General features: G+C 41.2%; 1 protein-coding gene across 1 annotated transcript in view; it reads left to right on the top strand.

The window, feature by feature from the left end:
• The window catches only part of ZMAT4 (zinc finger matrin-type 4), a gene marked incomplete at both ends in the record, with an annotated part of 264,719 nt that overhangs the window by 168,339 nt on the left and 69,487 nt on the right, over positions 1-26,893 (top strand). Inside the window, one exon of the mRNA XM_080929128.1 lies at positions 10,726-10,953. Within this exon, the coding sequence (XP_080785254.1) occupies positions 10,726-10,953 (228 nt within the window). The remainder of the gene's footprint in view (positions 1-10,725; positions 10,954-26,893) is intronic.

Raw genomic sequence — 26,893 nt, 5'->3', positions numbered from 1 at the left:
ATGGCACCTACAGAGCTGTAAGGCATACTGTTGTCACCTGAGGGGATTTTGAACTGGTTAGTCTAGTGAAGCCAGAGAACAGTGAGATTTGAACTTCCTTCAGTTGATTCTGACTCTCAGCTAAGACAGAGACCCACTGAGTTCTTAAATCCTAATTTTCCAAAGTTAATTTGCACATGAATTACCTGAGACTTTGCAGACTACAATTTCCATCACCTGGTTGGGGAATGAGCTGAGATTAACTGGCTGACAGGGGGTGTTTGTTCTTGGTGGGGGCACACAGGAGGGACCAGATTTGACCTACCTGTTCTCTCGCTGGCTGTCCTTGCTTCTTGCAGCCTCATCCAAAGAAATGATTCATATTCTCAAGTTCTCGGCCCCTGTCATTTCCATATAGTAGTAATGATGGGTATTGATGAAGCTGTGGTAAAATTAATGACAATGACTAATTCACTTGGTAATGTATGCTCTGCATAGTTCTCCGGGGAATGAACTATCTTGATGATTTTCCAGCATTTTTGTGAAGAGACTTGCCCAGCCTAAAACCTCTTTCTTAATTTTCATTCACCTTCTGTTCACTGGCCTTACTGCTTAGTTTAAAAAGCTGTAGTATAAAACCTGGGGCGTCACATTCTTAGAGACCAGGGGACCTTAGCATGGAACACAGTGGCTGCTTTTGGTATAAATGTTAGAAGAGACCTACTGTATCCTGGAGGACAGGAGCTCCTCTGTGGCATGATCACATGCAGTTCTAGAGTTACTTTGAGGTTTTATAGAGCTACGTCAGAATAGCTTTGACTTTCAAGTTTGTTTTTATCCAAATAGCAGTTACAAAGGAGTACTTCACCCTTAGATTAAGTATGAATAGATAAAATGCTATGCATGTGTAGCTAATGTTATACTTTGGGTAATTTTTTTTTTTTTTCTGAGACAGTTTCTCTATGTAGCTCTGGGTATCCTAGAACTCACTCTGTAGATCAGGCTGGCCCCAAACTCAAAAGATCTGCTTGCCTCTGCCTCCTGAATCCTGGGACTAAAGATGTGTGCCACCGCCACAGCACAACTTAATATTGTGCTTCTAATACAGAGTCCATTTTCCTAACTTGAACACCATATAGAGTACTGAGGTCAGTGCTAACTTCAGAGTATATGCGTAAAGAATCTCAGTACTAGAGTTAGAGAGAACAGAACACCCCTTCTGTGTAGGGAAGATGGTGTGGGTGAAAAAGCAGATGTGTTTGTGGGAGTTCTGCTCAGAGAACAAGGCCAGGCTCCCTTCCCACCAGGACTTCCAAATGTTCTGCTTTTCCTGGTCCCAGGCTGCCAGGCTGCTTCTCTTTCTCCAGATTTAGTAGTGGTGCTTTATGTCAGACATGCTCCTCACAGTGATCACTGTTCTCATCTCTGATTCCTCTATAAATAGTCATGGGCTATACGCAATGATCCGGGAAGCTGGCTTCCAAGTCGAATAGCCGATGCTGTAGGATAAGTATATTCCTATTCCCGAGTGTCGGGTATGGGTGGGGTGGGACGGCTGACATATTAGGAAGATCCCCGGCCAGTGCCAGTGCAGGTGACAGCTGCACAGTCCTCCTGCTGCTCTTACCTAAGTGTCTGGGATCTCGGAAGTGCTCTGGCTCAGACCACTTTCTGGGAGCAGGTGTCAGCAAAACCACCGGACTTGCCTTGAATTATGCCTCTTGCCTGTGCTGGGTAAGGCATCCGAAAGTTAGGAGCTGGCAGCATGTCTAGAGGCTTGTCTAGAGGTGAGTTAATTCCTGCCCATGCAGCAAGCAACAGTTCACCCTTAGATATGATTTCGTTTTTAAAAATGAATCCAAAAATTCAGGGAAATTTTTTCGGAATTATTCCACTCCCAAATTTAAATTGTGCACCCTTTTGAACAGTCTTGCTCAGTCCTGCTCAGGATACCAATGACTCTTTGGTACAGTGTATCAAAGCTAGACTTACTACTTAGACTACAAATGTTTATGACTCTAAGTTTAGTCAGTAATGACCCCAAAGTGCAAGAGTAATGGAGCTAATCATTCAGACATGTCAGGTAGCACCATAGGCACGTCCTTTAAAGGTGAGGGTAAACAATCTCAACTGGATTAAAAAAAAAGATGTGGTATCTAATTGTAAAAATGTGGGTTACCTTGAGCTAGTAGCTCCTGTGGGATCCAAAAGACATTGCTGTCTTCAGATTTTAACATTCTTTATGGATTTTATATCAGTTCCATGTGTTTTTTTAGGCCAACTCACCAAGGGTTTGGGAATTGTGACCACAACCAAGAATAATCCTGCCACTCGGAGGGAGTAAAGCATCTTCCCTAGGAAGAGTCTTCAGATTCCAGGAGGCCTTGTGTGAGAGAGTCTATGAAGAGCTGGGCTCACTGATTCAATAGCAGCCACTATTACCAAGTCAGGGGATGCCCATAGCAAGCCATGGGACTTTCTCAGATGCAAATTAAGTTACAGAGAGTAAACTTCTTTCTTCCCCTAACAAAGGCTTGCCATGTGCAGGCCCAGGACCCAGCACCTGAGATGGATCAGTGAACAAATAGATAATAACCCTTGTTCTGTGAAAATGGCATTCTAAATTCTTGTTAGTATGAGGAAGTTACAAAAGGCTTTTTCATCCTCTCTAAAGTTCTGTGTAATAGCCTATTTTTCAGAGATGAAGATTCTGCAGAAAACACACGTTCTTAAGAAATTTAGATCCCAATCAGTGAGTGAAACTGGAGGGAATTATTCTGTATTAATGAAAACCACTGATCTACAACTACTGTCCTAATGAAGACTGATAACAAATGCTTGCAGTTCTGTGAGGAGCAAGCCCTGCTAGCCGGCTGATTGTGCTATGTTGACACACAGCTGAATTAGAATGACAGGTCTATGGACTCATCTTCCTCTTTGCTCATTGGGAAACACAATACCATAGAGCCTGAAACATCACATGCTATAGTGTTTAATTTATAGTGTGGCACATGATTTGTTTTTTAAAGTGTGGGTCACAAGATTCATTTTAGGGTCTCTTTTAAGAGAGGAGGAGGGGGTACTTAAGTTTATCTAAATAATTGGAACCCTTTCTGGTCTTTTAAAGTACTGTGAAAACTTCTTTCTCCTCTGGGTCTTCTGGGAAGTCAGGAGACAGGGGCACTCTTATATTATATTCTGGCACACTACCTTTCTTCCATCTCAATTCCAGGAAAACCAACAATAAAATAATAAATAAATCATTGCAAATGAAATCTTTGGAGATTTAAGACCCGGTTGTGGTGCCGCAAGTCTCCCGAGTCATGTTTTCCCAGGCTTTATACTAAAACATGGTAGCATGAAATGCAGCCTGCACATAAATTATAAAATAGAAATGCTCGCCTCCACACCAATGAGTGTGTATACATGAATATTAAAATATTCATAATCCGGAGTAGAAACAAGCATTGCTAAGATTCTGATTTGTACCCTCACAGTATCTGTATGTGGTTTTATGATCTGAGTGTGCATATCATTTCATGTGTGATTTGCTTTCATTCCCTGTGCACGTTATGAAGCAGATTCTTCAGTTTCTGTTCTATTCTGAGCATTTCTGTAGGTCACTTTACACTTTCTTAAAATATGGCCATACTGTTTTATTTTCTATTGCTGTAGGGTATTTCAGAATATAGATACCTCCACCACCTATGATGAATATACCTTTTTAGTTGCCATTAGCTCTGTGACTGTTATGTTGAAATTCTCAAAGCTCTCAAATTCAAATTTCTGAAGATATTTATTAAAACCACCAAGTAAATGTGACCAAAAGTCCATGGTGTCTCCTTTCCTTCTTATTTCTTTCCTTTTTTTCCATTCTCCTTTCTTCCTTTCTTTTTCCTTCCTTCCTTCTTTCTTTCTTTCCTTCCTTCCTTCTTTCTTTCTTTCTTTTCTTTTCTTTCTTTCTTTCTTTTCCTTCCTTCCTTCCTTCCTTCCTTCCTTCCTTCCTTCCTTCCTTCCTTCCTTCCCTCCCCGCTCCATCACATGCACATCTAACATTGTGCACATCTGAGCACAGTGGGCCCTCGCCTGGGGCATGGAGCTGCGGCAGGTACCTACAGAGGCTCAGAACAGCTTGGCAATGAAATGATTTACCCTGGCAGATGGGTCTGCTGCAGCACTCAGTGATCCACTTAGATGTGCTTTCTACAGCATTTGGGGGAGAGAGTGACAATTGCTGACAAATTACTACTGTCATTAATCTGAACTAAGATAAGAAAGAAGAAAGGCAGTCCATCATAAACACTGGAAATCAATTTCTTTTAAGGGAAAAATGCACAATTTCAAATAATGCCCATCGACAAATAAATAATGCTGACACCTGAGAAGTGCATTTGGGTGAGACGTGATGGCTCATTTGGCCTATTGATCCCAAGCCACCACTGGGAACCAGTTGGCATAACCGTGAAGCTGGTCACACAGCAGGATATTTGGACTTGGCTGTTTCTTATGCTACTTCTTACTAGAATGTGTCCCAGACTAAATGGTTCATCCCGTGAGTGGAAAATTGTACCAATGGCCAATCAAGTGTTTGGGGCAAGTGAACGAAGAAAGTGAAAGTGGTAATACACAAATTGGAATGATTAGCATAGCAGGAAATAATGCCAAGGCAAAAAAGCCACATAGTTTAAGTGAAGCAGGTCCCTGGCTGTGTCTCCAAGGCATGGGCTCCATGTCAGAGCAGCCTGTACTTTCTTATGTCAGTATTTAGAGACTATTGAGAATTAGTGAGACTATGAAAAGAAGAACATGGTGGTGGGGGTGGTAGTATTAATGATGGAGACTCAGAGAGAGAGAATGAGAGGGACAAACACAGATAGGAAGGTTAAAGGAGATGGGAATTGAGAGAGGATGTGGGAGGTGTTAAGAAGGGGTGATGGTGGAGGGAGGGAGGGAGGAAAGGAGGGAGGGAGAGAGGGAGGGAGAAAAGGAGGGAGGGAGGAAGGGAGGGAGGGAGAGAGAGTTGCTAAGAGGGAAGAAGGCTGAGAAAATGAGTAAGATTAGCAGGGAGAAAAGTAAGACAGAAAGAGGACTTGGCAGATGTGCAGAGGACATGATGGGGGGGGGGGGAAGATATGTAGCCATCAGTGTGGTATTGAAGAGAACTCTTCATTGACTGCCAGCTTGTGATGCCCCCTTGAAGATCTGGTAGTACATTCTGTTGGCTTCATTGAAACATGTGCCCCTAAACTTCTCACAGATTTTTCTTTTCCTAGTGTGACATTAATGCAGCTCTTTCCTCAGATGGTAGGGATAGGCCCAGCAGGTTTTTCTGTTTCAGTTTCAAAAGTTCTATATCTGGAAAACTTCCTAGTATCAGCCATTTTATGATCATTGGTACCTTTTCAATCACTTTTTGACAAACTGACTTAAGAAGAGGAATTGTTTAGCACATAGTTTCAGAGGGTCCATTCCTGTCTGCTTGTCCTCCATGCTTTGGGGCAGAGCATCATTGTAAGTGGGGGATGGGTAAGGTGTGCTGAAGACTCCTGTTTCTGGAAGGCAAGAGGCAGAAGGGGAAATACAAGGCACCGTGCTGGCATATAGCTTCCACAAAACATGCTTCAGGCACCAAAATCCTCCAACTGGGTCCATCTGCTCCCTTTTACTACCTCCCCAACAGATGCATCTATCAAGAGATGAATTGATTCACCATTCCAGAGACTCCAGGATCCAGGTCTCTGGAGATGCCATCGAAAGATACACTCGCATGCTTTTCCTAATGTCTGAGTCATTTCTTAATCCAACCAACTTAATCCATCAGCAGAAATGACAATCACAGTACCATAACAGAAGCCAGAGAAGCAGTCTGGACTCCAGGATAGATAGGACTTCCTACTTGAAAGTGAAGTTTCTAGAACAGTGTGCACAATGTATAGTCTTTGAAAACTAAATAGGCCACCCTACAAATGATGGCGATTAGAAAATAGTAGCTTTCAATTTGCCTAATGTAGTATCTCTAAAAGGGAAGCCTAGGGTGTAAATCCATACATTGACCATTTGCTTGCCACACTCCCTGCTTAGGTGTAAATTTCTCCAACAGCTCGGCTACTCCTTGCTTGTATGTACACTGGCTACCATGACCCAAGTTTCTCAAGCCCCTTATAGCATAATTTTGAAGAAAAAAGAAAATTTTGCTTCCATCTACATGTACTTGCCTATAATGCTGACCATTTATTTACTAATTGGTTAGTTGTTCCTTCATTCAGTGAAAGACATGTGTTATACTCTACTAGCTGGTCACCTCTTATGCAGAGTAGGATTGCAAGCAGAGTTTCTTATTGTGGGCTAAAGCAGAATTTTGACAGCAGTGCAGACACTAAAAACATTTTTATCCTCATATCAGCTGGTGGTTTTGTCAGAAAACACAGACAGGGGTCATAGGTACACTATGATTCTAGGTTACTGTTCAAGACAACTCACCTAGTAACTCTCTGTTGGGGTGCTATTCTCTGACAGCTATGGTCAAGGATATGAAATTTGTCTAAGGCTTTGGATATGACTCTTCTAAGTCAAGTCTGAGTGTCTAGTTCCTAGACAAACTGTGGTCTGTGTGGGTCATTGTTCACTGGCTACAGATCCATGACTTTTCATTCAAAGCATTTAGGCTAAAAACGTCTTGAAAATGAGAAAATTCAGGATTCTATATATGTACTGTACTAGTTTGCTTTCGGTTGTGTTGGTAAACACCATGGCTGAAAGCAGCTTGGGAGGGGGATTTTCAACTCACAGATTCTTCACTGAGAAAGTTCAAGACAGGAGCTTGAAGCAGAAACCAAGGAGTACTGCTCACTGCCTTCCTCTCCATAGCTAGCTCAGCTAGCTTTGACACAACCCAAGTATACCTACCTAGGGATTAGCACTACCCTTAGTGGACTGGGCACTCCAATATCAATTAACAATTTAGAAAATTGCCTACAGACATTTTCCAGGCCAACCTTATGAAGGCACTTTCTCAGTGGGGTCTCTCCTCTCTAGATTGTATCAAGTTGGCAATAAAATATAACCAATACATATACTGATACATGCACCACAAGCCATGAGTGTATGAACCTAGGGAAAGAGTTAATTAATAATTCTCCATTGCAGTATGTTTTACATTAACTGGTATTTCGCTGATAAATACTATTTTATGACTTCTGGTCAAGTGATTGTACTAAATGAGCCATGATTGTTCTTAGTTCTTTAAAAAAGTTTTTGAATTGTATCTGGGGATTGTGGCTACATACTAGAGAAGGCAATGAGAACAAATGTATCTGTGAAGGTTTGTCATCTCATTCCCCTTACACACACCTCATTTCCATACAAACACACATTTATATGACTAAGATTACAAGTGGTTTTAAGAATTTCCAAGTGAGTGGTATAGTTAGGGAACAGTTGTCAGTTGAGAGGAAGGAGAATGGTCTCTTTCTCAGGTTGTCAGGGCTTCTTTCAGGAGATGAACAGAGGAGCATCCTATAGGACACTGTAGCCACAGGAAGGATGCAGCTAGGAGCCACATGCCCAATGCTAAGAGTCAGCTGATGGCAGGTCATAGCCACAATTCCTTAACTCTAGAAAGGTCTTGTTGAGAAAACAATTAAAATTGCTACTTAACTTCAGTAGTATTAATATTTAATATTAGCTCTTTCTGAGAGCTATGTTTTTATAAGATGCTAAAATAAATGTGACGATTTTCCTACTACTTATAGAAGAAGCAGGTCTGCTGCTGTTGCAAGTGTTGTGGGGCTGTCTTTTGCATGAAGATCTAAGAGAGCTTTATTTATAGTTTTTTTTGTTTGTTTGTTTGGTTGGTTGGTTGGTTTTTGTTTTGTTTTTTTTTTTTTTTTTGTTTGTTTGGTTAGTTTTTGCTTTGTTTGTTTGTTTTTGTTTTTTTTTTTTGAAACAGGGTTTTTTGGTGTAGCCCTGGCTGTTCTGGAACTCACTCCATAGATCAGGCTGGCCTCAAATTGAGCTGAGGGAAGTACACCCATAACTCAGGGTTAGGGGTGGAGTTAGGGTTAAGGTCTTCCTGCCTCTGTCTTTGGAGTGCTGGGGTTAAAGGCATGAGCTTCTATCACTGCTATTTTATGGTAATTTTAAAGGAAAATATGGTATTACTTAGGCTGTGGTTCTTACCATTGGATGAACATTGGAAACCAAAGTTAGCAGGGCTATGTGAGAATACCCTTGGACTTGATTCTTATCCCTACATGTTCTCTGTGTTTGGTTGGATGTACAGTTTGAAATAGAGCTGTAAATGACTCTAATGTGAAAAACAAATCAAAACAATACAGACACTGATTTTGAGTGGTTAACTCTCCTGGGTTTAAATTTGAGAAGGGTAGGTGAGACCAGTATTGGATATTTTCTTACAAGTAGAATACATGAAATATATTTTATAATTATAAAAAAAAAATAAACGGAAAGTAAAATTATATGTTGCCGAAAATGTGCTTTTCAATCAAAGACAATCATTATTCTTCTTTGTATTTATTTGGTGAGGAGAGTATACTTGCCCTAGAGTTGTGACCATCCAGGCACATACAGATTTTATTAAAATGAGAGTCTGTGCTCCTCCTATACAATTTCTGTATTTGTCATGGAGTCAAAAACATAAATAAGTAAGCATGTCTACAGCCTGCTCATTCTTACCTAGTGAGCCAGTAACCATGAATGTGCCAGCGTAGGAAGAGATGGTGATCCTGTGGTGTAACTTCATGGCAAGCAAAGATGTCAGGGATCAGGAAGCTCACATGGCTCAGTGGAGCTGAAGCCCCAATCAGGATCAAACTCTGATTCAAGGCTGTTTCCAAGCTGCTGCCTTTGCTTCACAGGCCTGACAGGATTGGGAAATGGCTTGAGATGGAAGATGGTTGGAAAATGAACTTTCAGGGTTATGCGCTAAGAAAGTGGAATCGGGGAGAGCAAAGCTACAACAGAAACAGAAGAGCAAACGGCTTTCCTGTTTGCCAGAACGCTTATCGGATAGATTCTTGTGTGACATTTCTGCTCGGATGTAGAATATCAGGTATCAAGTAACAAAAATGACCGATAAATTCCTCTTAGCATCCGGTGTAAAGACAAACAACCCTGCTTCAGGAGTCTGTGTTCATTCAGACTGTGAACCTTTGATGTGTTTTCCATTGTAGCTGTGTATCTTCAGATACCGATGAGGATGTAGGAAGCTTTAGAAGCAAGGTGAAACTTCTTTGAGATAGGAGACGGATATCTTTCCTTAGAAAGGTGGGCTGCATATTTGTGGCTTTCATTAGTGTTGCTAAGTCCTGGCAGAATGATTTCAGATGGCAGCTGAGACATATGGCCCACATTTGAGCTTCATTTCTTTTCGGTTCTAGCTGACCAAATTCAGCAGGGAGGCTTTTAAAAAACGTTAAATGTCTCAGAGTCCCTCCACACTTAGGCCCATTTAGTTTAATCTTAGCTACAACGATGATGAACACTCAGGATGGAGACTGGCTGAGACCCTGTCACAGTCCACGGGGCTCAGATGAAGCTGTCACATAGCAAGTATGCATTTGTGTATCAGTTGTTTACCTCAGACATTAAAGAACCCCCATAAAGCTTTGGAAGCTTGAGGAATTGATTAATTAGTTCTTTAACTTGTCTTTGATGTCCCAAGCTGTTGCTTTCTCTTGGAAGAATCCCCTAATTGTCATGATTTTGTCAACTACAAAATCCTTGTCATGGAGATTAGGGACACGTGGAAGATGCCATTAAATTGCTTATGACTAATGAGCCATTGAGACTAAATAAAAGTTTCTTCCTCCAAAATAGTTTGGGTTGAAACATTTTCTTCCTAGGATTCAGTGCAATCCTCTATAAAACAAAGAGGTAGCAGATCTTTAGCCCCTGTGTTTGCTAAGCATGAACAGGGTTCTTGAGAGAGGGTGTGCTTGTTGGCCTTGGATTTTAAGTATTTATTTGGTCATGTACCATGCATAATTCCACCTGTCACCTTTATACCACTCCCCTTGCTGTCTTTGAAGTCAGTCTTCTGAGAAATAGGACAGTAACTCCAGGCACGCTCACTGAAAGGAGAGAGACATTTTGTATGTTGAAAGCATACAGAAGTTATTTTTACTTTCCATTAGTAAACTCCTTCAAGTTCAATTCTATTCTTTCCCTAGGCTAGAAATAACTGCAAGTTCACAATGGGATGTGTTAAATTAATAGCTGGGAGTACAATCTCAAAATAGTGATATGAGCCCTTTCAGCTTAGATAAAGCAACATCTGCTCAGGAAAGTGTCTCGCCTGGTCTTTCTGGAAGAGAAATTGTGCTTTCAAAGTCAGTGTTAGAAGGTTTGGTCTGAAATAACCTATACCAATAAAAAGATTACATATTTAGCATGGCTACTTTAGTTTGTGGTGTGCAAGTTAGTTAACCAACGACTGGTTATTGGCTCTTTCCACTGTATTACCAGTTGAGCCATTCTGAGTCTTTCATTCCTGGTTGTACTTCAAGGTGATTGACAAATGATGTTTTAAGACTTTAATTTAAAACTATTTTATACAATCTTTGATTTTAACACTTTAGAGACTCTTGTTTCTGGCCAATAAAAAATGAATGTTGGCAAAGGTAATTTCGCGGTCTTGACAAAGTCCTAGACATTCTGAGCCTGGGCTGCTGATTCCTCAGGACTGAAGGGAAGTGTGTCCTGACATATTGCTGCTTTCTCTTCCAGCAGCACCACTGAGTTCACTTAAGGCCCCTCGAGTGGACACGGCCCCCGTGGTCACATCTCCCTATCAGAGAAGAGACTCAGACAGATACTGCGGTCTTTGTGCAGCCTGGTTTAATAATCCTCTGATGGCCCAGCAGCATTACGACGGCAAGAAACACAAAAAGAACGCAGCTCGGGTCGCCTTGCTAGAGCAGCTTGGAACATCGCTGGATCTGGGGGAACTCAGAGGTGAGAGAAGTCACTTAATTATTTGTCCCAAACCAGGCTCTCTGCAAATGCCTCACATTTTCCCAGAGCAGAATAATGATTGTTTTAGCATGTTAGCATTTCTTCTAGGCCCCGCCCAACAGTTACCTTGCAACAACCTGATAGGACCCTGGCTTAATATAAAAGGACTGTTTGGCCTCTCTCTGGCTCTCTCTTTTCTTTCTCACTCTCTCTGGGACCCCTGTCTCTGCCCTTTGTCCCTCTCCCTTTTCTAACCCCTCCCCTTCTTTCTTTCTCTTTCCTTCTCTCTCTGTCCCTTCTTTTTCTCTGCTTCTACTCCCTTCTCACACCCTCCATGCCTCCCCAAATAAACTTCATTTTTACTAGACCGTCATATGGCTGGCATCATGGTATTGCTGGCTAAGGCACCCCTCCTGCCACATTATACCACGTTTTATACCACATATCAGATGGGAATCTCTCAAATGAATGGATAGAAAAGGAAATGAGCTGTAGCTAGCTTTAGCTTGGCTTTTAAGACCATCTCAGTTTCAAAGTATTTACTTCCATATTTGTACTGACTCCCTTTCAGATCAAAGATGTGGACCCATGAACCATCTTATTTTTCTCTCTGCTTACACTGAACCCTTTCTCTAGTGATCTGTAGATAAGCAGAAAAGAAGCTGAGGTCAACAATGGTGCCTTATATAATCTTGCTTGCTAGTCTACATCCAGCCAAATAAAGCAGCAGTGCGCCTTGTGGTCCACTACAGCCATTTCTTGCCTCCTGCCCCCAGGTCTCTAGGCTGCTGGAAAGCATTTGGCATTCATACAGATTAGTTGTCACTGAAGCTGTAGCAGGAGCTTGGATGCTGTAGATTAGCACAGACTTCTGTGGATTCCTTAGTGGCCACAACCAATTTATGGAACTCAGTGATACATTTTATCCTCAATGATCATTCAAGCATTTCTTGATATCACATAAACATTATTTACCAGCCTGATATTGGTGATATAGAAACAGAATAAAATTTTATACATATATTATGTTGCTATTTTTTTTTTCTCAGAAAAAGATGCCTTGTAAAGCCCTCTGATCCCATGTATCTCAGCCTGATACATTGTGTTTCAGATGTGATTTTGCAAGCTGGACAGGAGACCAGCAATAATAACACTTGTGGGCTATAAAGTAGCAAATTTACAACCAGTATTTGAGAAGGCAACCTGGATTCAGCTGGGTTCTGCAAGAAGAGCTAATGCTTTTAGTGCCCCAGTCTAGTACTGGACCCTGAAGAGGGATGCTTCTGGCAGTAAATGAACTCTTAGTCACAGAAGTGGGGTCAAAGGTCATGATGGGATATGAGCTAAGTTCATTGAGAAAGGCTTTGCTGAGGAAAAGGACTTGAGTTGGAGCCAGATGTATGAGCAAACAAGAAGCTATCTGATTAAAATCATTTGTGTGCCAAGAGGCAGGACACATAAGCAAAGAACGGGGCTCTATGCACCCTCTGGGAAATTCACATTCTGCTGTGTGGATTCCAGTTTCAGGGCCCAGGATGCAAGGGCAAAGCTGCAGTTGAGGCTGAATTTTCCTTAATGTTTGAACAGTGACTAAGAACAAACATGCAAGCACTTTGCTTAATTTCTTGTGAAGTTTCTCTTTACAGAAAAACTTTACCAGTTCTTAATGTGCAGTCTGTCAGCTATGTTCACATTGTAGAAGGTTTTAAGTCAATGGAACTGGTTTGTTTTGTTGGAATTTCTGATGTTAACACCTTTGCCTTGTAAACAGAGAAGTCTCCCTATAGCTGATGGCCACTCCACAAAACTGCTCTTAGTGACAGTTAACAAGTTGGCTCTCTGGCTCTTTCATAGTAGGGAACTGGAGGAGAAAAATGAGCATGTATTTATTGTCTATGGCAGATACCATGACATGAAGAATTATTCCTATAGCACATTCTTCTTGTCTAGTCTGAATTATCTGCCCTGCATCTTTTATGTGAAACTACATCTTAATGACTTAGGCATTGGATTCTCTTGCACTAGAGTGGCTTGTTTTTGGTATGGAAGACAGAAGGATGCCCTTTGACTTGGTACTGCTATCTGACTGTGACTCACTAGCATATCGAACACTGTCCTTGGATCCACGTTTTCTGGTCACGCCAGCTGATGCTTTGATATATTTATGCAGATGTTCTATACTTCAGACCATGGAGGAATAAGGCGACCTTGGGGAACTGTCAGTCTTTAAAAGATGCACATGTGCATACTGTTTTTGACATAACACTAAATCATGATTGATTAATAAGACAAAAATTCATGGGAAGTACAGGCATGTCCTAACTTTAAAATGTGGCCCCAGGTGGTGGTGGAACATGCCTCTAATCCCAGCACTTGGGAAGAAGAGGCAAGTGGATCTTTGTGAGTTTGAGATCACCTTGGTCTAAAGAGGAAGTGGTAGGATAAAGAGGGCTACACACACACACACACACACACACACACACACACACACACACACACACACACACACACAGTGCTCCAGGAAGAAGGAGGATACTGATAGTATTGCCTTTTTCTTTCTCACAGCAGGTTCCTCATGATTTTATATGCCATGGTTATCATGGCATTCCTTCCTTCCTTCTCCCTTCCTTTCTTCTCCCTTCCTTCCTTTCTTCCTTCCTTCTCCCTTCCTTCCTTCCTTCCTTCCTTTCCTTCTAAAAAATATTTCTTATCATTATTCATATAGATTGTCAGCAACTAAAAATCTGGCTTTTTGTTAGTTCTTATTGATGTGCAAGCCCAAAGCCTCTAGCTTACTGGAAGAAGTAATAGTTGCTCAATAATTGCTGAATGGGTAACAAGAAAATGTCAAACTAAACCAAAAATAAACCAAAAAGAGCTGGCCCACGATTCTGCAGGCCTCATTTCTATAAGGTCCCTGATTGAATAATTTTCACAATACATTCACAATGATTCTTCTAAATTTAAAAAACGATGTGTATTTTAATGTACACTTAAATTTGCAGATACTAAAGTGTTATGCTTTTATGAGTTCTGACAATGCAAGTACTTGAATAATTCATATTCCCATGATCATATGGGACTTTTTTATATCCTGAGAAATATCTGGATGTTCCCGGTCAGCCCCAGTATTCTGACCCCCACATACACCACACACATGAACATAATGCATAATCATTGTTTACACCTGTGACCAAAGACACTCTTGATTTTTTTCTACAAGCTTATAGTTTTCATTATGATGTATCATATTATAGTATATCTCAAATTAACTTTTTTGTACAGTTTGAGGTAGGAGGGTTAAATTTATTTCATTTGCATTCATTGTGCAACAATTACAAAAAAACTTGGTTAAATATTTAGTTATCATTCCTGAATTGTCTTGAATTATTTTGTGGAAAATCTATTGTTTGCGGAGCTGGAGAGATGGCTCAGCAGTTAAGAGCGCTTGCTGCCCTTGCAGAGGGCCTTGGTTTGGTTCTAGCATCTACATGTTAGCTCATAACCTCTGTAGCTCCAGTTCCAAGTATTCCACATCTCTCGCCAGGCCTCTGAAAGTGTTGCATACACATGGTGCTAGCAAAACACTTGGGCCTAAATAAACTGTCTTTTTAAAGAGGAAAATCAATTGTTTGTATTGTGTTTATTTCTGGACACGTGGTTTCCAGAGATTCTCACGGCCGTCCATGCTGGTTGTTTAGCTTTGGGACAGTCTTGAAGGCAGGGACTTCATGGTCTCCAGCTTGAAGCTAGTGTGGCAGCTCTAATGCCTTTGCATTCTGTATGAATTTCAAAATCAGCTTGTCAGTGTGTAGGCAGAGAGCTATCTGGACTGTTGAGTGAGATTAAATTATGTGCAGATCAGTGTGGGGGAATTAAATTATTAAAAGCATAGAACCATGTGACCCGTGAATACTTTCTCTGTTCTTGAGACTTTCAGGTCTGCCAATGATGGTTTAGAGTCGGGGAGAACCTTTTATGCATCATTTGTTCAACCCGTGTTGACTGTGTGGTGTTGTTTAACCTATTACAAAGTACAGGTGTAATAACTTCATTTAATGTGTTTGCTGGTAGCATTTGGAGACTTTTATACATTGATCTTAATTCCTGTGACTTACACATAATCTTTATGTGATTTTCATATGAATTAATAATTTGAATAAGGTGCATGTCATGCTGCTTTGGGTGTTCATTGTACGTTGTCACTGGAAACTGTACAACTACATCATTCTGGCTTTTACAGCCTCATTTAACAGGTAAAATTTCAAAGGAAAAAATTCTACAGACTAACAAGGCATTAGAAGTAAGATTGGTTTAAATATTAATTAGCGTATACAGTCAAGTATCCACTTGTATTATTTGTCCCAAGAAAAGAGATGATTGCTTCTCCACATCTGAATTACAGTTGACAAGGAAAGTCTATCTCTTTTCCTGAACATGAAGTCTACCCTAAAAACAGCTATCAGAGCACCGAATTATGAAACTTAACAGTTACAGGGTACTGTAGAGTTTTTCTTTATGGTTTAATCTCTTTGTGCTGGCATAAAACATCTAGAGAAGGCACTTTCTTATTTAGAAATAGTGGCAATGTAAATCCTAAAACTATGACTACTTGTGTATAGAATATTCATTTTATGCACCTTAATAATTCCTTTAAAAACTTCAGAATGAGACAAAGCTGAAGTTTATTTGTTGTTTTAGAGGACTTTAGATTCTTCTGCTGTAATTTTGTCTGAAGACACAGCTTTCGAGTGCATTTGAAAATTTAATAATGCTTCCAAGAATCGAAAGATGAATAGCCCTGTAAGACACATTAAATGTCATTGAATTATACATGCCCTTTCTTTCTACAGAGCAAGACTCTTCAAACAGCTTGTTCTCCTCTGGCCTGTTACTAGAGGCATAGGTCTAGGCTCCCATACCACAAGTGTTCCCATCTCCCTGACTCAGCACCTCCTATTGCAGGTGCACCCATCTCTGACTCAGCACCTCCTATTGCAGGTGCACCTATCTCTGACTCAGCACCTCCTATTGCAGGTGCACCCATCTCTGACTCAGCACCTCCTATTGCAGGTGCACCCATCTCTGTGACTCAGCACCTCCTATTGCAGGTGCACCCATCTCTGACTCAGCACCTCCTATTGCAGGTGCACCCATCTCTGTGACTCAGCACCTCCTATTGCAGGTGCACCCATCTCTGACTCAGCACCTCCTATTGCAGGTGCACCCATCTCCCTGACTCAGCACTTCCTATTGCAGGTGCACCCATCTCCCTGACTCAGCACCTCCTATTGCAGGTGCACCCATCTGTGTGACTCAGCACCTCCTATTGCAGGTGCACCCATCTCTGTGACTCAGCACTTCCTATTGCAGGTGCACCCATCTCTGACTCAGCACCTCCTATTGCAGGTGCACTCATCTGTGTGACTCAGCACCTTCTATTGCAGGTGCACCCATCTCTGTGACTCAGCACCTCTTATTGCAGGTGCACCCATCTGTGTGACTCAGCACCTCCTATTGCAGGTGCACCCATCTCTGTGACTCAGCACCTCCTATTGCAGGTGCACCCATCTCTGACTCAGCACCTCCTATTGCAGGTGCTATACTAGAACCATGAACAATTTACTCATTGGTTTAGAAAGTTGAGGTCGAACAACTTAGATATTTTTAAATGGATTTTAAAACCTGCTTAGACTTCAATTATAGAATAAGCACAGTTAACTCCTAAAAATGGATTCTTGACAAAATGTATGGAGTACTTTTAGTAAGTAAGTTTTCATATGGTGTTCATGACTCTGTGAACAAGGGTAAAAGTAGAAACACAAAGAAGTTATATTCCCTTTCATAGAGGCATGGGCTTGAGAGGGACTGTTCTGATGGGATGCTACATTCCAGCTCCTTCTACTGCCAGAGTTGACTGTAATGGGGATTGATCTCAAGGGGAGGCAGCAATGTATACAGTACGTTATATCATAAAACTAGGGTGTGAGTTAGAAGAGAGGAAACAGATCTACCTCAAAGGAAGTGAAACGTGGGAATGAGAGATTTTCACATTCTCAATTATTTCTGCTGTGGGGTAGTATTGGGACTTGGCTCTGCTTCATCTTGGCTTGGCCTTTGTCAGCATCCCAGGAGGTTGGTTGCTTAGCTCATCTAGACCTTGCTGCTTCAATGTCTTTTGTTTCCAAAAGTATCTGTGCTCAGACATCTGGACAATAGATCTCCAAGACCAAGGAGATAAAGGATGCCTGGTTGGGGGGGGGGCATAAAATAATGTTCAGGACAGCAAGACCAGGTAACATTATCTCAAATCTCCATGCCTTAAAACTAAACCCAAGAGACATTTATCATCTTCCATATTTACCATAGATGGATTTGAGAGTTATTTTGCCCTGTTCTCCTGATACTGTAGTAGAGATGGGCTCTGGGTGACTGTCCTGTAACTAGGATGGGCTGAAGGATAGAAACAACTCATTTTACCCTGGGAAATAGATTAGTAGTTGCAAGTTACTCTCTGGGATTGGGAAGCCAGTGGTCACTACAATATAGCAGCAAGAAGGGACTTAGGGGTAATGGAAATTGGTTCTTGATCATGGCACTCAAATAGACATCATTGTTAATATATATATAAGTATATATATTAATATACTTATTAATATATATAAGTATATATATTAATATATAATATACATATTATTATATTAATAATAATTATATATATAATAATATAATTATTATTAATATTATATATATATATATATACTTAGGATACAATGGCATTTAAATGTGAGGAAAGGAAGGAAGAAGAAGAGGTGGTCTCCTCTTATGACTGGCAGTCAGTCAGTTACAAGTCTGTATTTTTTTCCTTAAGTCTCTCCAGACATTTGAAGAATCTCTAGCAGAAAGCATCAGCCCACTTAACACCCAACACCATAAATCAGAGCAGCTGGACCGCTGACTTCTGCAAAAGGCATTCCTGTGCTTCAGTGGCTGCTTAGTTGGAGTTGGCAGTGTGGTTAGCATTCACCTGTCTCCCTCCACCTGATTGATGGGAACAGAATATCTGATTAGGTAACTAGAGATGATATTTTTATGAGCAGGGTTATATTGTATGTTACTTCTTTGTTTCATCTCTGTTTTACTCATCCATTCATTCATTCCCCCCACTCACCCTCCTGATATTTTCTCATCTTTTACCACAAGCCAGACACAAGATGCTGAAGATACTCCATGACCAGAGAAGATTTCTGACTCACCAAGTGACAGGCTAAGTGCTAAAGGGACAGGAAAGAATGGCAATAAGATGGGAGGTGGCTTTCCTACAACAGGTTAGTGATAGCCCTGCAGCATTTCTGAAGCTCTTGAGCTCCATCTGAAAGGTCAGGGAGACAGCAGTATGTGAGCTAATGCCTTGTCTCAAACAGAGAGCCAGGTCATCGAGTCATGCATGGAGAAAGAATGGGGCCTGTTCCAGTACTGATTGTGTGCAAAGCTGATGACAGTTAGGAAGTAAGCTTGGGGACACAAGTGGCCACATTCAGTATGTTGCCACAGGTCATGATAAAGGGTCTCTACTTTCTCCATGGGCGTGGTAGGTGTTTACGTGACATTGCATATAAATCCAAGCACGGCATCTCCCTTCTACTTAAAGGATGTACTCTTCTCTGTCCTTGACTGCTTGTTCATTCTGTCCTTCAGTAGCTCTGCTCTTACCGCCCCCACGAATACAACCCTCCCCTGCTTCTTTTGTTCAAGGCTATGTTGCCAAGTAGCAGATTTGTAGGTGAGCCAACATTACCCTTAGAGATCCAGCACTTATCTGTGATTGACAAGACTAAAGCAAAGACCTTGAGATTCATTTGGTATTGGAAGGTAACAGCAACCGGCTGGAATTTCTTTATTAGTGCTGGCTGAGGCTAGTGGCTCTGGATCTGAGATCAGAACTCCCAAAAAACCGAGGGCAGAAACATGCTGAAGCTGTAGCAGTAGTGAGCAGCCATGTGCCATTGCTGTCGGGAACAGTTGACTTTATAGGAGAATTGGACCTGATACTTATAGCTTTCATCTCAGAGCAGGGGATCCTGGTGACTGGTCCAAAAACTCTCCTCTGACTGAGTTAGTTAAAGAGCCAAATTACTTTTAAAAAGAGTGAGACAAGAGTGGTAATGGGAATAGAATTACAAAAAAAAAAAAAAAAGTATGAGGCTTTGAGATACAGTGGCACCAGTCAAGCTTGGAAGAATGGCTGAGATGTGCTCAGGTTAGGAAACAGCATGTGTGTGGATGGCTGCAGTGGAGGACTAGCTCTGTAGAAGTCTGATGTGGGCTTTGTGGAATGGCTGAGACTTACAGTTATGTATGACAGTGTCAGGAGCAGGGTGGAGAGCAAAGAAGACTCAGATAACAGTGACAGGGGACACACCTACTTATACCTACAGATAATGAAGCCCCATCTCAAAGCTAATAATCAACAGGCAGTCACATGTTGATTATCTGTGTCTTTTCAATGGCTCGATATAGAAAGCAGCCCAAGGCTAGTTAGAAGGGAGAGAAATTACAGGCAAAGATATATGTTAGAAGATCTTTAGCCTTGTTGGGATTTCCAGTAAGAAAAAAATGGCAAATGAAGTCAGTTTAGGGGTGGCTGGGGTCAACAGAAGAGAGAACAAATTAGAAGAACCTTGAATGCTCTTATATCTAAAATTTCCCTCAAAGGTACCCATGTGTTGAAGATGGCTCCTAACATGACACTATTGGAAAGTGGCAGAATTCTTTGAGTGGTGAAGTCTGTCAGGTCACTAGGTAACTGAGATATATCTTCAATGGAGGTCCCCCCTTTTTAAAACTGAGGGCAGAAACATGCTGAAGCTATAACAGTGGTGAGCTGCCATTTGCTATTGCTGTTGGGGATAGTTTTCTTTATTGGACAATTGGACCTGGTACTTATAGCCTTTCTTTTGCTTTCTAGCTACGACACCATTTTCCTCAGTCACAGCATGCTGCTACACAGGTCCTTAGCAATGGTCCATTGGGACATGAGCTAACATATCCAAGAACCTTTCCTTTTGTAAGTGGATTAACTCATGTTTCTAATAGTAACGGGAAACTACTAACACGCGTGGAAACTGAAGAGGAGTAGGTAGACAAGTTGACTCATGATCAATGTTCATAGTTTTCCAGGACTGAGGAGAGAACCCAGGGTCTCACTCATGAGAAACAAGTCAGAGGCAAGCAGTCTGCCTCTGAGCTACTGTCCTAGCCCTAGGGGTGGTTCTCTACTTTCCTAATGCTGTGATATCTTAATGCATGCATTCTTCATGTTGTGGTGGCCTCTACTATAAAGTAAGGTTACTTCCTCATAACTGGGAGTTTTGTCTCTGTTATGGATGGTAATATAAATATTGTGTTTTCCAGTGGTCTTAGATGTACCCTACAAAATGGTCGTTCGATCCCCAAAAGGGTCAGGTCGAGAACCACTGTCCTACAGCCTTAAGCTGCCCTGCCTCCTTGCTGCTCTCGTGGCTCTTGGGACTAACAATAGGACTCCATTTAACCCAGACTCATAATTGCAACAGTGAAGGCCACTTCCTCTTTGAATCATCCATAGTGTGTAGACCCATAGATTGTTGATGGAAGTCCTACACGATTGTCCTCCCCTGTGCTCACCCTCTCTGTCCTCCATCCCCCCCCCATACAGTCAGAACCATGGCTCTAGAGTGGATAAGTTAAAGTTTCCGGCACCACATACTTGACAAAGATTACTGTGTCAACAAAGGCGCATTCTTACTATGTTTAATCAATTATAACAAGCACACTGGCTTCTCCCTTGCACTAATGTTTTCGATCTGTGCGAGCAGTACGTAGTTTAACTAGTTAAGCATCAGCAGGTAATGGGACCTTTAGGCAGAGACGGTAATTATAGAACACAATTCTAAATTGAATAGCAGAAGCGCTGAAGCAAATACTTAGCTTAGATTACACCTGGTTATTTTTACATTATTATTTTTAATGTGTTTTGACACCTTAGCTGCTGCATGTAGGTTTCATCTGATCTTCAGAGCCCACCTTCTGGGTTAGACAATTAAGCTATTTAAATGTCTCATATCCTGTCATAATTGTTGGTGAGAATGAGAAAGGAAAAGTGACGTATAAGAGATCATTTCCTTTATTCATTCATTCATGTATGCATTCATTCATTTGTTTGTTCAAACTTACTCAGTCTCTATTATGGGGGAAAAAATTGTGCCAAAAGTTATAAGGGAATGCTAAATTGTTTATGACTCACTCTTTAATCTGAAAAGATTTAAAGTGCAGACAAAAGAAGAAGAGAAAACGACATTATTATTGAATTAAAACACAAGATAAAAAGGAAAAAAAAGACTTTAAAGGCCCTTTAATCACAATGGTTTTGGAATCTAAAAAAGAGAAGATAATTACGTCCAACTTAAGATGAGCATCAGGACCAGGGAAGTTGGCGGCAAGGTTATTTAGAGCAGAGATGAGCTGCAGTGAAGGGGCAGGGAGTTGGGGAGAGTAGAGCATCACTAGGAATAAAGATGGGTTGGCGGTGTAGATGAAATCAGGATGGGAAGACAGTGGCGAACCATGACAAGCTGTTTGTCCTAAGTCACCTGCTGACCAGTATCATCTATACGTTAAGACTGCCAGCAGCGAGTTTGTTTGGTTGGGGTCCTACTCCTGTTCAGATTCCAAAGGCCAGAAGACCCAGATCGAATGGGTCTGTAACTCCACTGAAAGTCTGCAGGTGTACTGAGGTGGTGCAGAAGGAGAAAGATGTGTTGCTTCGTGTGTACTTTGTGGGTCTCACACCAGCTTCATAAAAATCTGCCAGACAATTGGATTTTCTGAGACCTGAACAAGGAAACTCTAGGCCTTGGGAACTCTAACAGGAAAAATAGATTTAATGAGGACTGTGAGTAGTAACTTAGATTTCTGTTAAGCCTCAAATCCAACAAGAAATGTGCTTGATGAACAGTCACGGTGGCCTATTTACACCCTGTGGGCCAAAGCGTTTCTCATCTGGGGCAGGTTTTGCCCATTATTTTTCCTAATGATGCTAATAAATGTATTGCTGTCTGAGAACATGTGGTTAACTCTTCATCTTCATTGACTTAACTCCCAGAAAAAGATGTGCATGAATTTTAAAATGGCTTCATTTTGGCACATCTGCTACCATGCATGTGCTCTCCACAAACTAATTAAACAGGAACAGGAAACTACTAGATTCCCTATTTTAGATACAGATGTTGCATCATAAGCAGCCCTGAACTGATCTGGAGAACATCTTATTTTTGTGAGATGTTGACCAAGAAAAAGCAAAGAGCAGCAAAAATTACCCCAAATGTGTCCACACTCATGTGACTTCCTTTAAGGGCCAACTGAGGCCACATGGGGGACAACTGTAAATGTGATTTGCAGCTGCTAAACAGTCCTCTTTTTTTTCTTACTCAGAGCTCCAAGATGTTCACTGGTACCGCCTGGACGTCCCCATTGTTTGTTTTAAGGTTAAGAGCTAGGATGATACTTTACGGAAACTTGATACAATATTTTTCTAAGGTTATGGGAGGATATATCTGTCATGCTTGGCTCTTAAGTCATTATGGCTGTTAGTGGCATGCTTTGTGACAAAATAAAAGGTACAGAGACATTAAAACTAAGAGAGAAATGTATCCTTGAACCAATGGGAAGCTATTCTGTTTGTGTATAAAATTATAACTGTAGGTTTATGTAGAAAAATAATCTTAAGTATCTTTTATGTTAAGTTTTCTGCAAAGGGCACAAAGATGAGATTTACTAACACTGATTGTGGTGTAAGAAACAGGAAAAAGATTTTCTCAGAGTGATAGAGAACTGGGAGTAATGGAAGCAGGAAAACTGTGATCAGGACGTGTTGTATGACAATGGAATAAATAAGTGGATAAGTAAATAAACAGATTTGCTCAAAGTACAGCACACCTATTGAGATGCTCATTATATTTTTCTTAGTATTTAATGAGTATTTACCATGTAATAGACACCACAGCAAATCCCAGAACATAAAGATGCCATTGCCCTAGGTTGTAAAGAAGACATTTCCTCTCCCAATAAGTCTACAACATTGTGGTTTCTGTGAAAAGGAAAATTATATGATAAGTGCTCTTAAAATTCACATCCTTGAAGATGGCACCCAAAGCTTTCCAGTATGTTTGCTCATGTCAAAGAACAGAGACAGGAGGAAAGGAGAGGAGAGGAGAGGAGAGGGGCAGGGGTCGGCAGGGAGGGAGGGAGGGAGGGAGGGAGGGAGGGAGGCAGAGAGAGAGAGAGAGAGAGAGAGAATGAAATATGTAGTCAATTGATCATTTCATGATTTACATCCTTTTTGTCAAATATATTTTTACTGGTAATTATGATTTTATGAATTGTCCCTCTCAAAGTAGTGGCTACTTAGTTGAGAGAGAAGTATGATGATAGAATTTCGCCTAAAACCCTCATGTGGCTGTGTGTCTTGGACTAATAGTGCTGCCCTAAACACCGAGGAATACAACACCGTGTTTTCTTTGTTATGAATCTCCTGAAAAAATAGTGTTCATTATTCATTCAACACATTTTAGGTGCTATTGTGTTGTTGACCCTATGAACACTGAAGATGTGCTAGTGTTCCATGCATGATCCTTGAGCTCAGCCAACTTCTAAGCAGCTAGTGTACATGTTAATGTGATTTAAATATTTCAGAACTACCATGACTTGTATGTATACGAAATGGAAAACCTTCTCCATGGAGTCTTGCAAACCCAGATGTAATGTAAAAATTTACATCAGCATAACTATATTTTTCTCTAGAAACATGAAAATTGCTAGTGTTGAGGCAATAGGAATAATATTTGCCTCACCAGATCTTTGTTTGGAAGACAGTTATGATACCTACATTTTTGGGTGAACCTGTAGACCTCAACGATGAACAGAGATTTGCCATAACACAGATTTGGAGTCTATTTTTATAAACTATGACAAATAACGATGCATTTACTGAAATAGCTAATGGGCCAGTGAGGTGATAGCACAGCTTTTCACAGACACCAGCTGGCACGCTGCTAAATGAGTTGGAATGAACGGGTGAGCACTTGTGTTTTGTAAATAAGAATCTTGATTTCTTATGCAGTTCTACAGGAAGAAAGGCATCTCCCTCCTCCTGGAAGCTCTGGTTTCACAAAATCCTGGGCGAATGAATGAAGTTCAAGGGAGTACACTCAGTGGCCTGGCCCAGGGTTTCAGTCCTATCTCTGACCAAGCAGTAGCAGTCAGAGACGATGGTTTTCCGCTCTGGGCCTTGGCTTATTGTTTATAATGAAAATATAGGATTTGATCAGCTGAGTCACCTCCTAGCAGTTTCCCTTTGGTCTAGATAGTTTGCTATGACCTCACAGGCTTGGCCACTGTTCTTCCAAAATAGAAGTTTGACTTCTCAGGCTTCATTTTTAAAAGTGACCCAATCTTTGACCCATACAAAAATTTTTATTTGACTTCTCTTTATGGTTTCTACCAGTCCAGGGACAACCCATGCGTGTGACCATGTAATAACCTCTCACTATGATTTGTCTTGACTCTGCACAAACTGTATCTCAATATGTAGCCTCAAAAAAGTTAGCATGCAAGCGATACTATACTTTCTTCATGCCCTAAATTTCCCTTCAATCCTCACGGGTCAGCACACAGAGACTTTCCCACTCCTGAGGTGTCTCTTTTTCATTATAATCCTGCCCATTAGTGCTAGGCACACATTCTTTAACTCATCTGTCTTTAGGCCTCCGGTGTAAACATACTCCAGTAAGGCTGGTAGTCAACTGCCTCTGCATTCCATTGTACATACACATGTATCCACATACAAATATTGGTCACAGATTATTCCTGTCACTCATTTTTCTCTGAGTGTGGTCACCATGTGAGTGGAGCTCACGGTCACTGTAGGCCAATCATGGGGACCGTGGCTGCTAATAGTGGAATAACTCCTACCAAATGAACCCCTGTACTACAGACTCTGGAAAAACTGAAAGATTACCTACTTGAGGGCAGTGAAGAGTAATTCCAAACCAGGCAGAGCTTCAGGGAAATGAACAACTGGGAAGCTAAATTGAGAGTCTAATGACTTGGATGCTTCCTCTCAGGGTTAATTCATCGACACCCAGCAGCCTCTCTGAGACTCTGATGCAACGGAGAGGTGCAGGTTGCCGCAGGCAGTGCATTCGTTAAGATAAAAGCCGAATTGCTATTTAATAAATGAAAAAAAAAGATAAAAAGAAACTCCAAGAGAAATGATTGGTGTAAAGATGCCTGAAAGGAAAACTTGTGACAGGAAAAACTCAGAATTTAGAGGGGAACGCCCAAATTTATTATATGTCCTCTGCTTGTGCTTGACCCTGACATCGAATGACATGTCCAAAAGGTCATCCTCAAGAAACCCAGCTGAGCTTCATTGTACTGAGAAGCGTCAGCTCCTGTCTCTTTCACATGACCCTCCACCCTCATCACAGGACAGAGACACTGGGGCTTGAACTCATCTAAGTCCATTGCCTGCTTTAAAAGAAATATTCTAGCAGAACAGATAGAGTACAGTTTACACAACATTTTCTTCACTCTACCCAGATATAATTCTAAATTAACAAACATGACAATGAGGAAAATTGAAACTGTGATTAGGACTCAGGAGAAAAATAGACAAATGCTGAGCTGGTCCAGGAAAGTAGCTATTTTGTTCAGACTTGAGAATATAATATAAAATGTCCTTCTGAATTAGGAAGTAGAGAATCCACCAGGAGAGCTGGGAGTCCTTGTTCAGCCCAGAGTTCAGTTCTCAGAACACACACACACACACACACACACACACAGAGAGAGAGAGAGAGAGAGAGAGAGAGAGAGAGAGAGAGAGAGAGAGAGAGAGAGCAACAGACAGAGACAGAGAGACAGACAGACACATAAACACAAAAAAGACACAAAGAGACACATATACACAAACAGGCATATACACAGAGCAAACATACAGATCTAGACAAACACACTCACAGAGATGAACAGACATACACACAGACACAGAAACACACAGATAAACAGACATGGACAGACAGACAAATACACACAGACAGACAAGCAGACAGACAGCAGATGAAATCATGAGTGTGTATGGTGGGCACAGGCGTGTCAATGATCCCGGTCTGAACACTGATATTGACAGTGTTTGCAGGAAGTAGCCACAGCTTCTTCCTGCTGACTGCCTGGAGCTTAAGACTTCTCCACAGAGATCCCCTACAGAGTTTAGCATGCCTCCTTGCTCAACTGTAATACCTCTGTGGAGATTTCAGGCTGCCAGTGCGTTTCCCTCCGAGCAAACTGCACACCCACTCTCAGCTTTTCTTAATGTGGCTCTGTGGTTTTTATTGTTCCTGCTCACCTCGTTCTTGTTCCAAAACATATATGCACACACACACACACACACACACACACACACACACACACACACACACACTGAAACAAAAAGAACCACAGGAAAATTTTGGATGTGAAAATAAAAATTAAAAATTATTGAAGAGTTTATAACATGAGCTGAGTTGAGAAAGAAAAAAAAGTCATGAAACTTATAGATTTGCTTTTAAAAAATGCCCAGTATGGGATCACAATATCAAAAGATCTCCATAAGTAAAAGAAAGAAAGACATATGTTTGAGAGACTCAAGAGCACCGAGAAAAGCAAACACATGCATGGGAATGCACACATGCACATACGTATGAATGGGTGTATATGTGTGCATGCACAAGCAGTCACATGCACACACAGGCATGCACACAAATGCACACATATGTATGCACACACGAGTACATATTTACACACATGCATATCATCTCACACAGCTCCATCTGACTGCTAAGAAGGCCATAGAGTATTTTGAAAG

Source organism: Micromys minutus (genome assembly GCF_963924665.1).
Source record: "Micromys minutus genome assembly, chromosome: 14".
In the NCBI taxonomy this organism is placed as follows: domain Eukaryota; kingdom Metazoa; phylum Chordata; class Mammalia; order Rodentia; family Muridae; genus Micromys; species Micromys minutus.
This window is presented reverse-complemented; position numbering and strand designations above follow the sequence as displayed.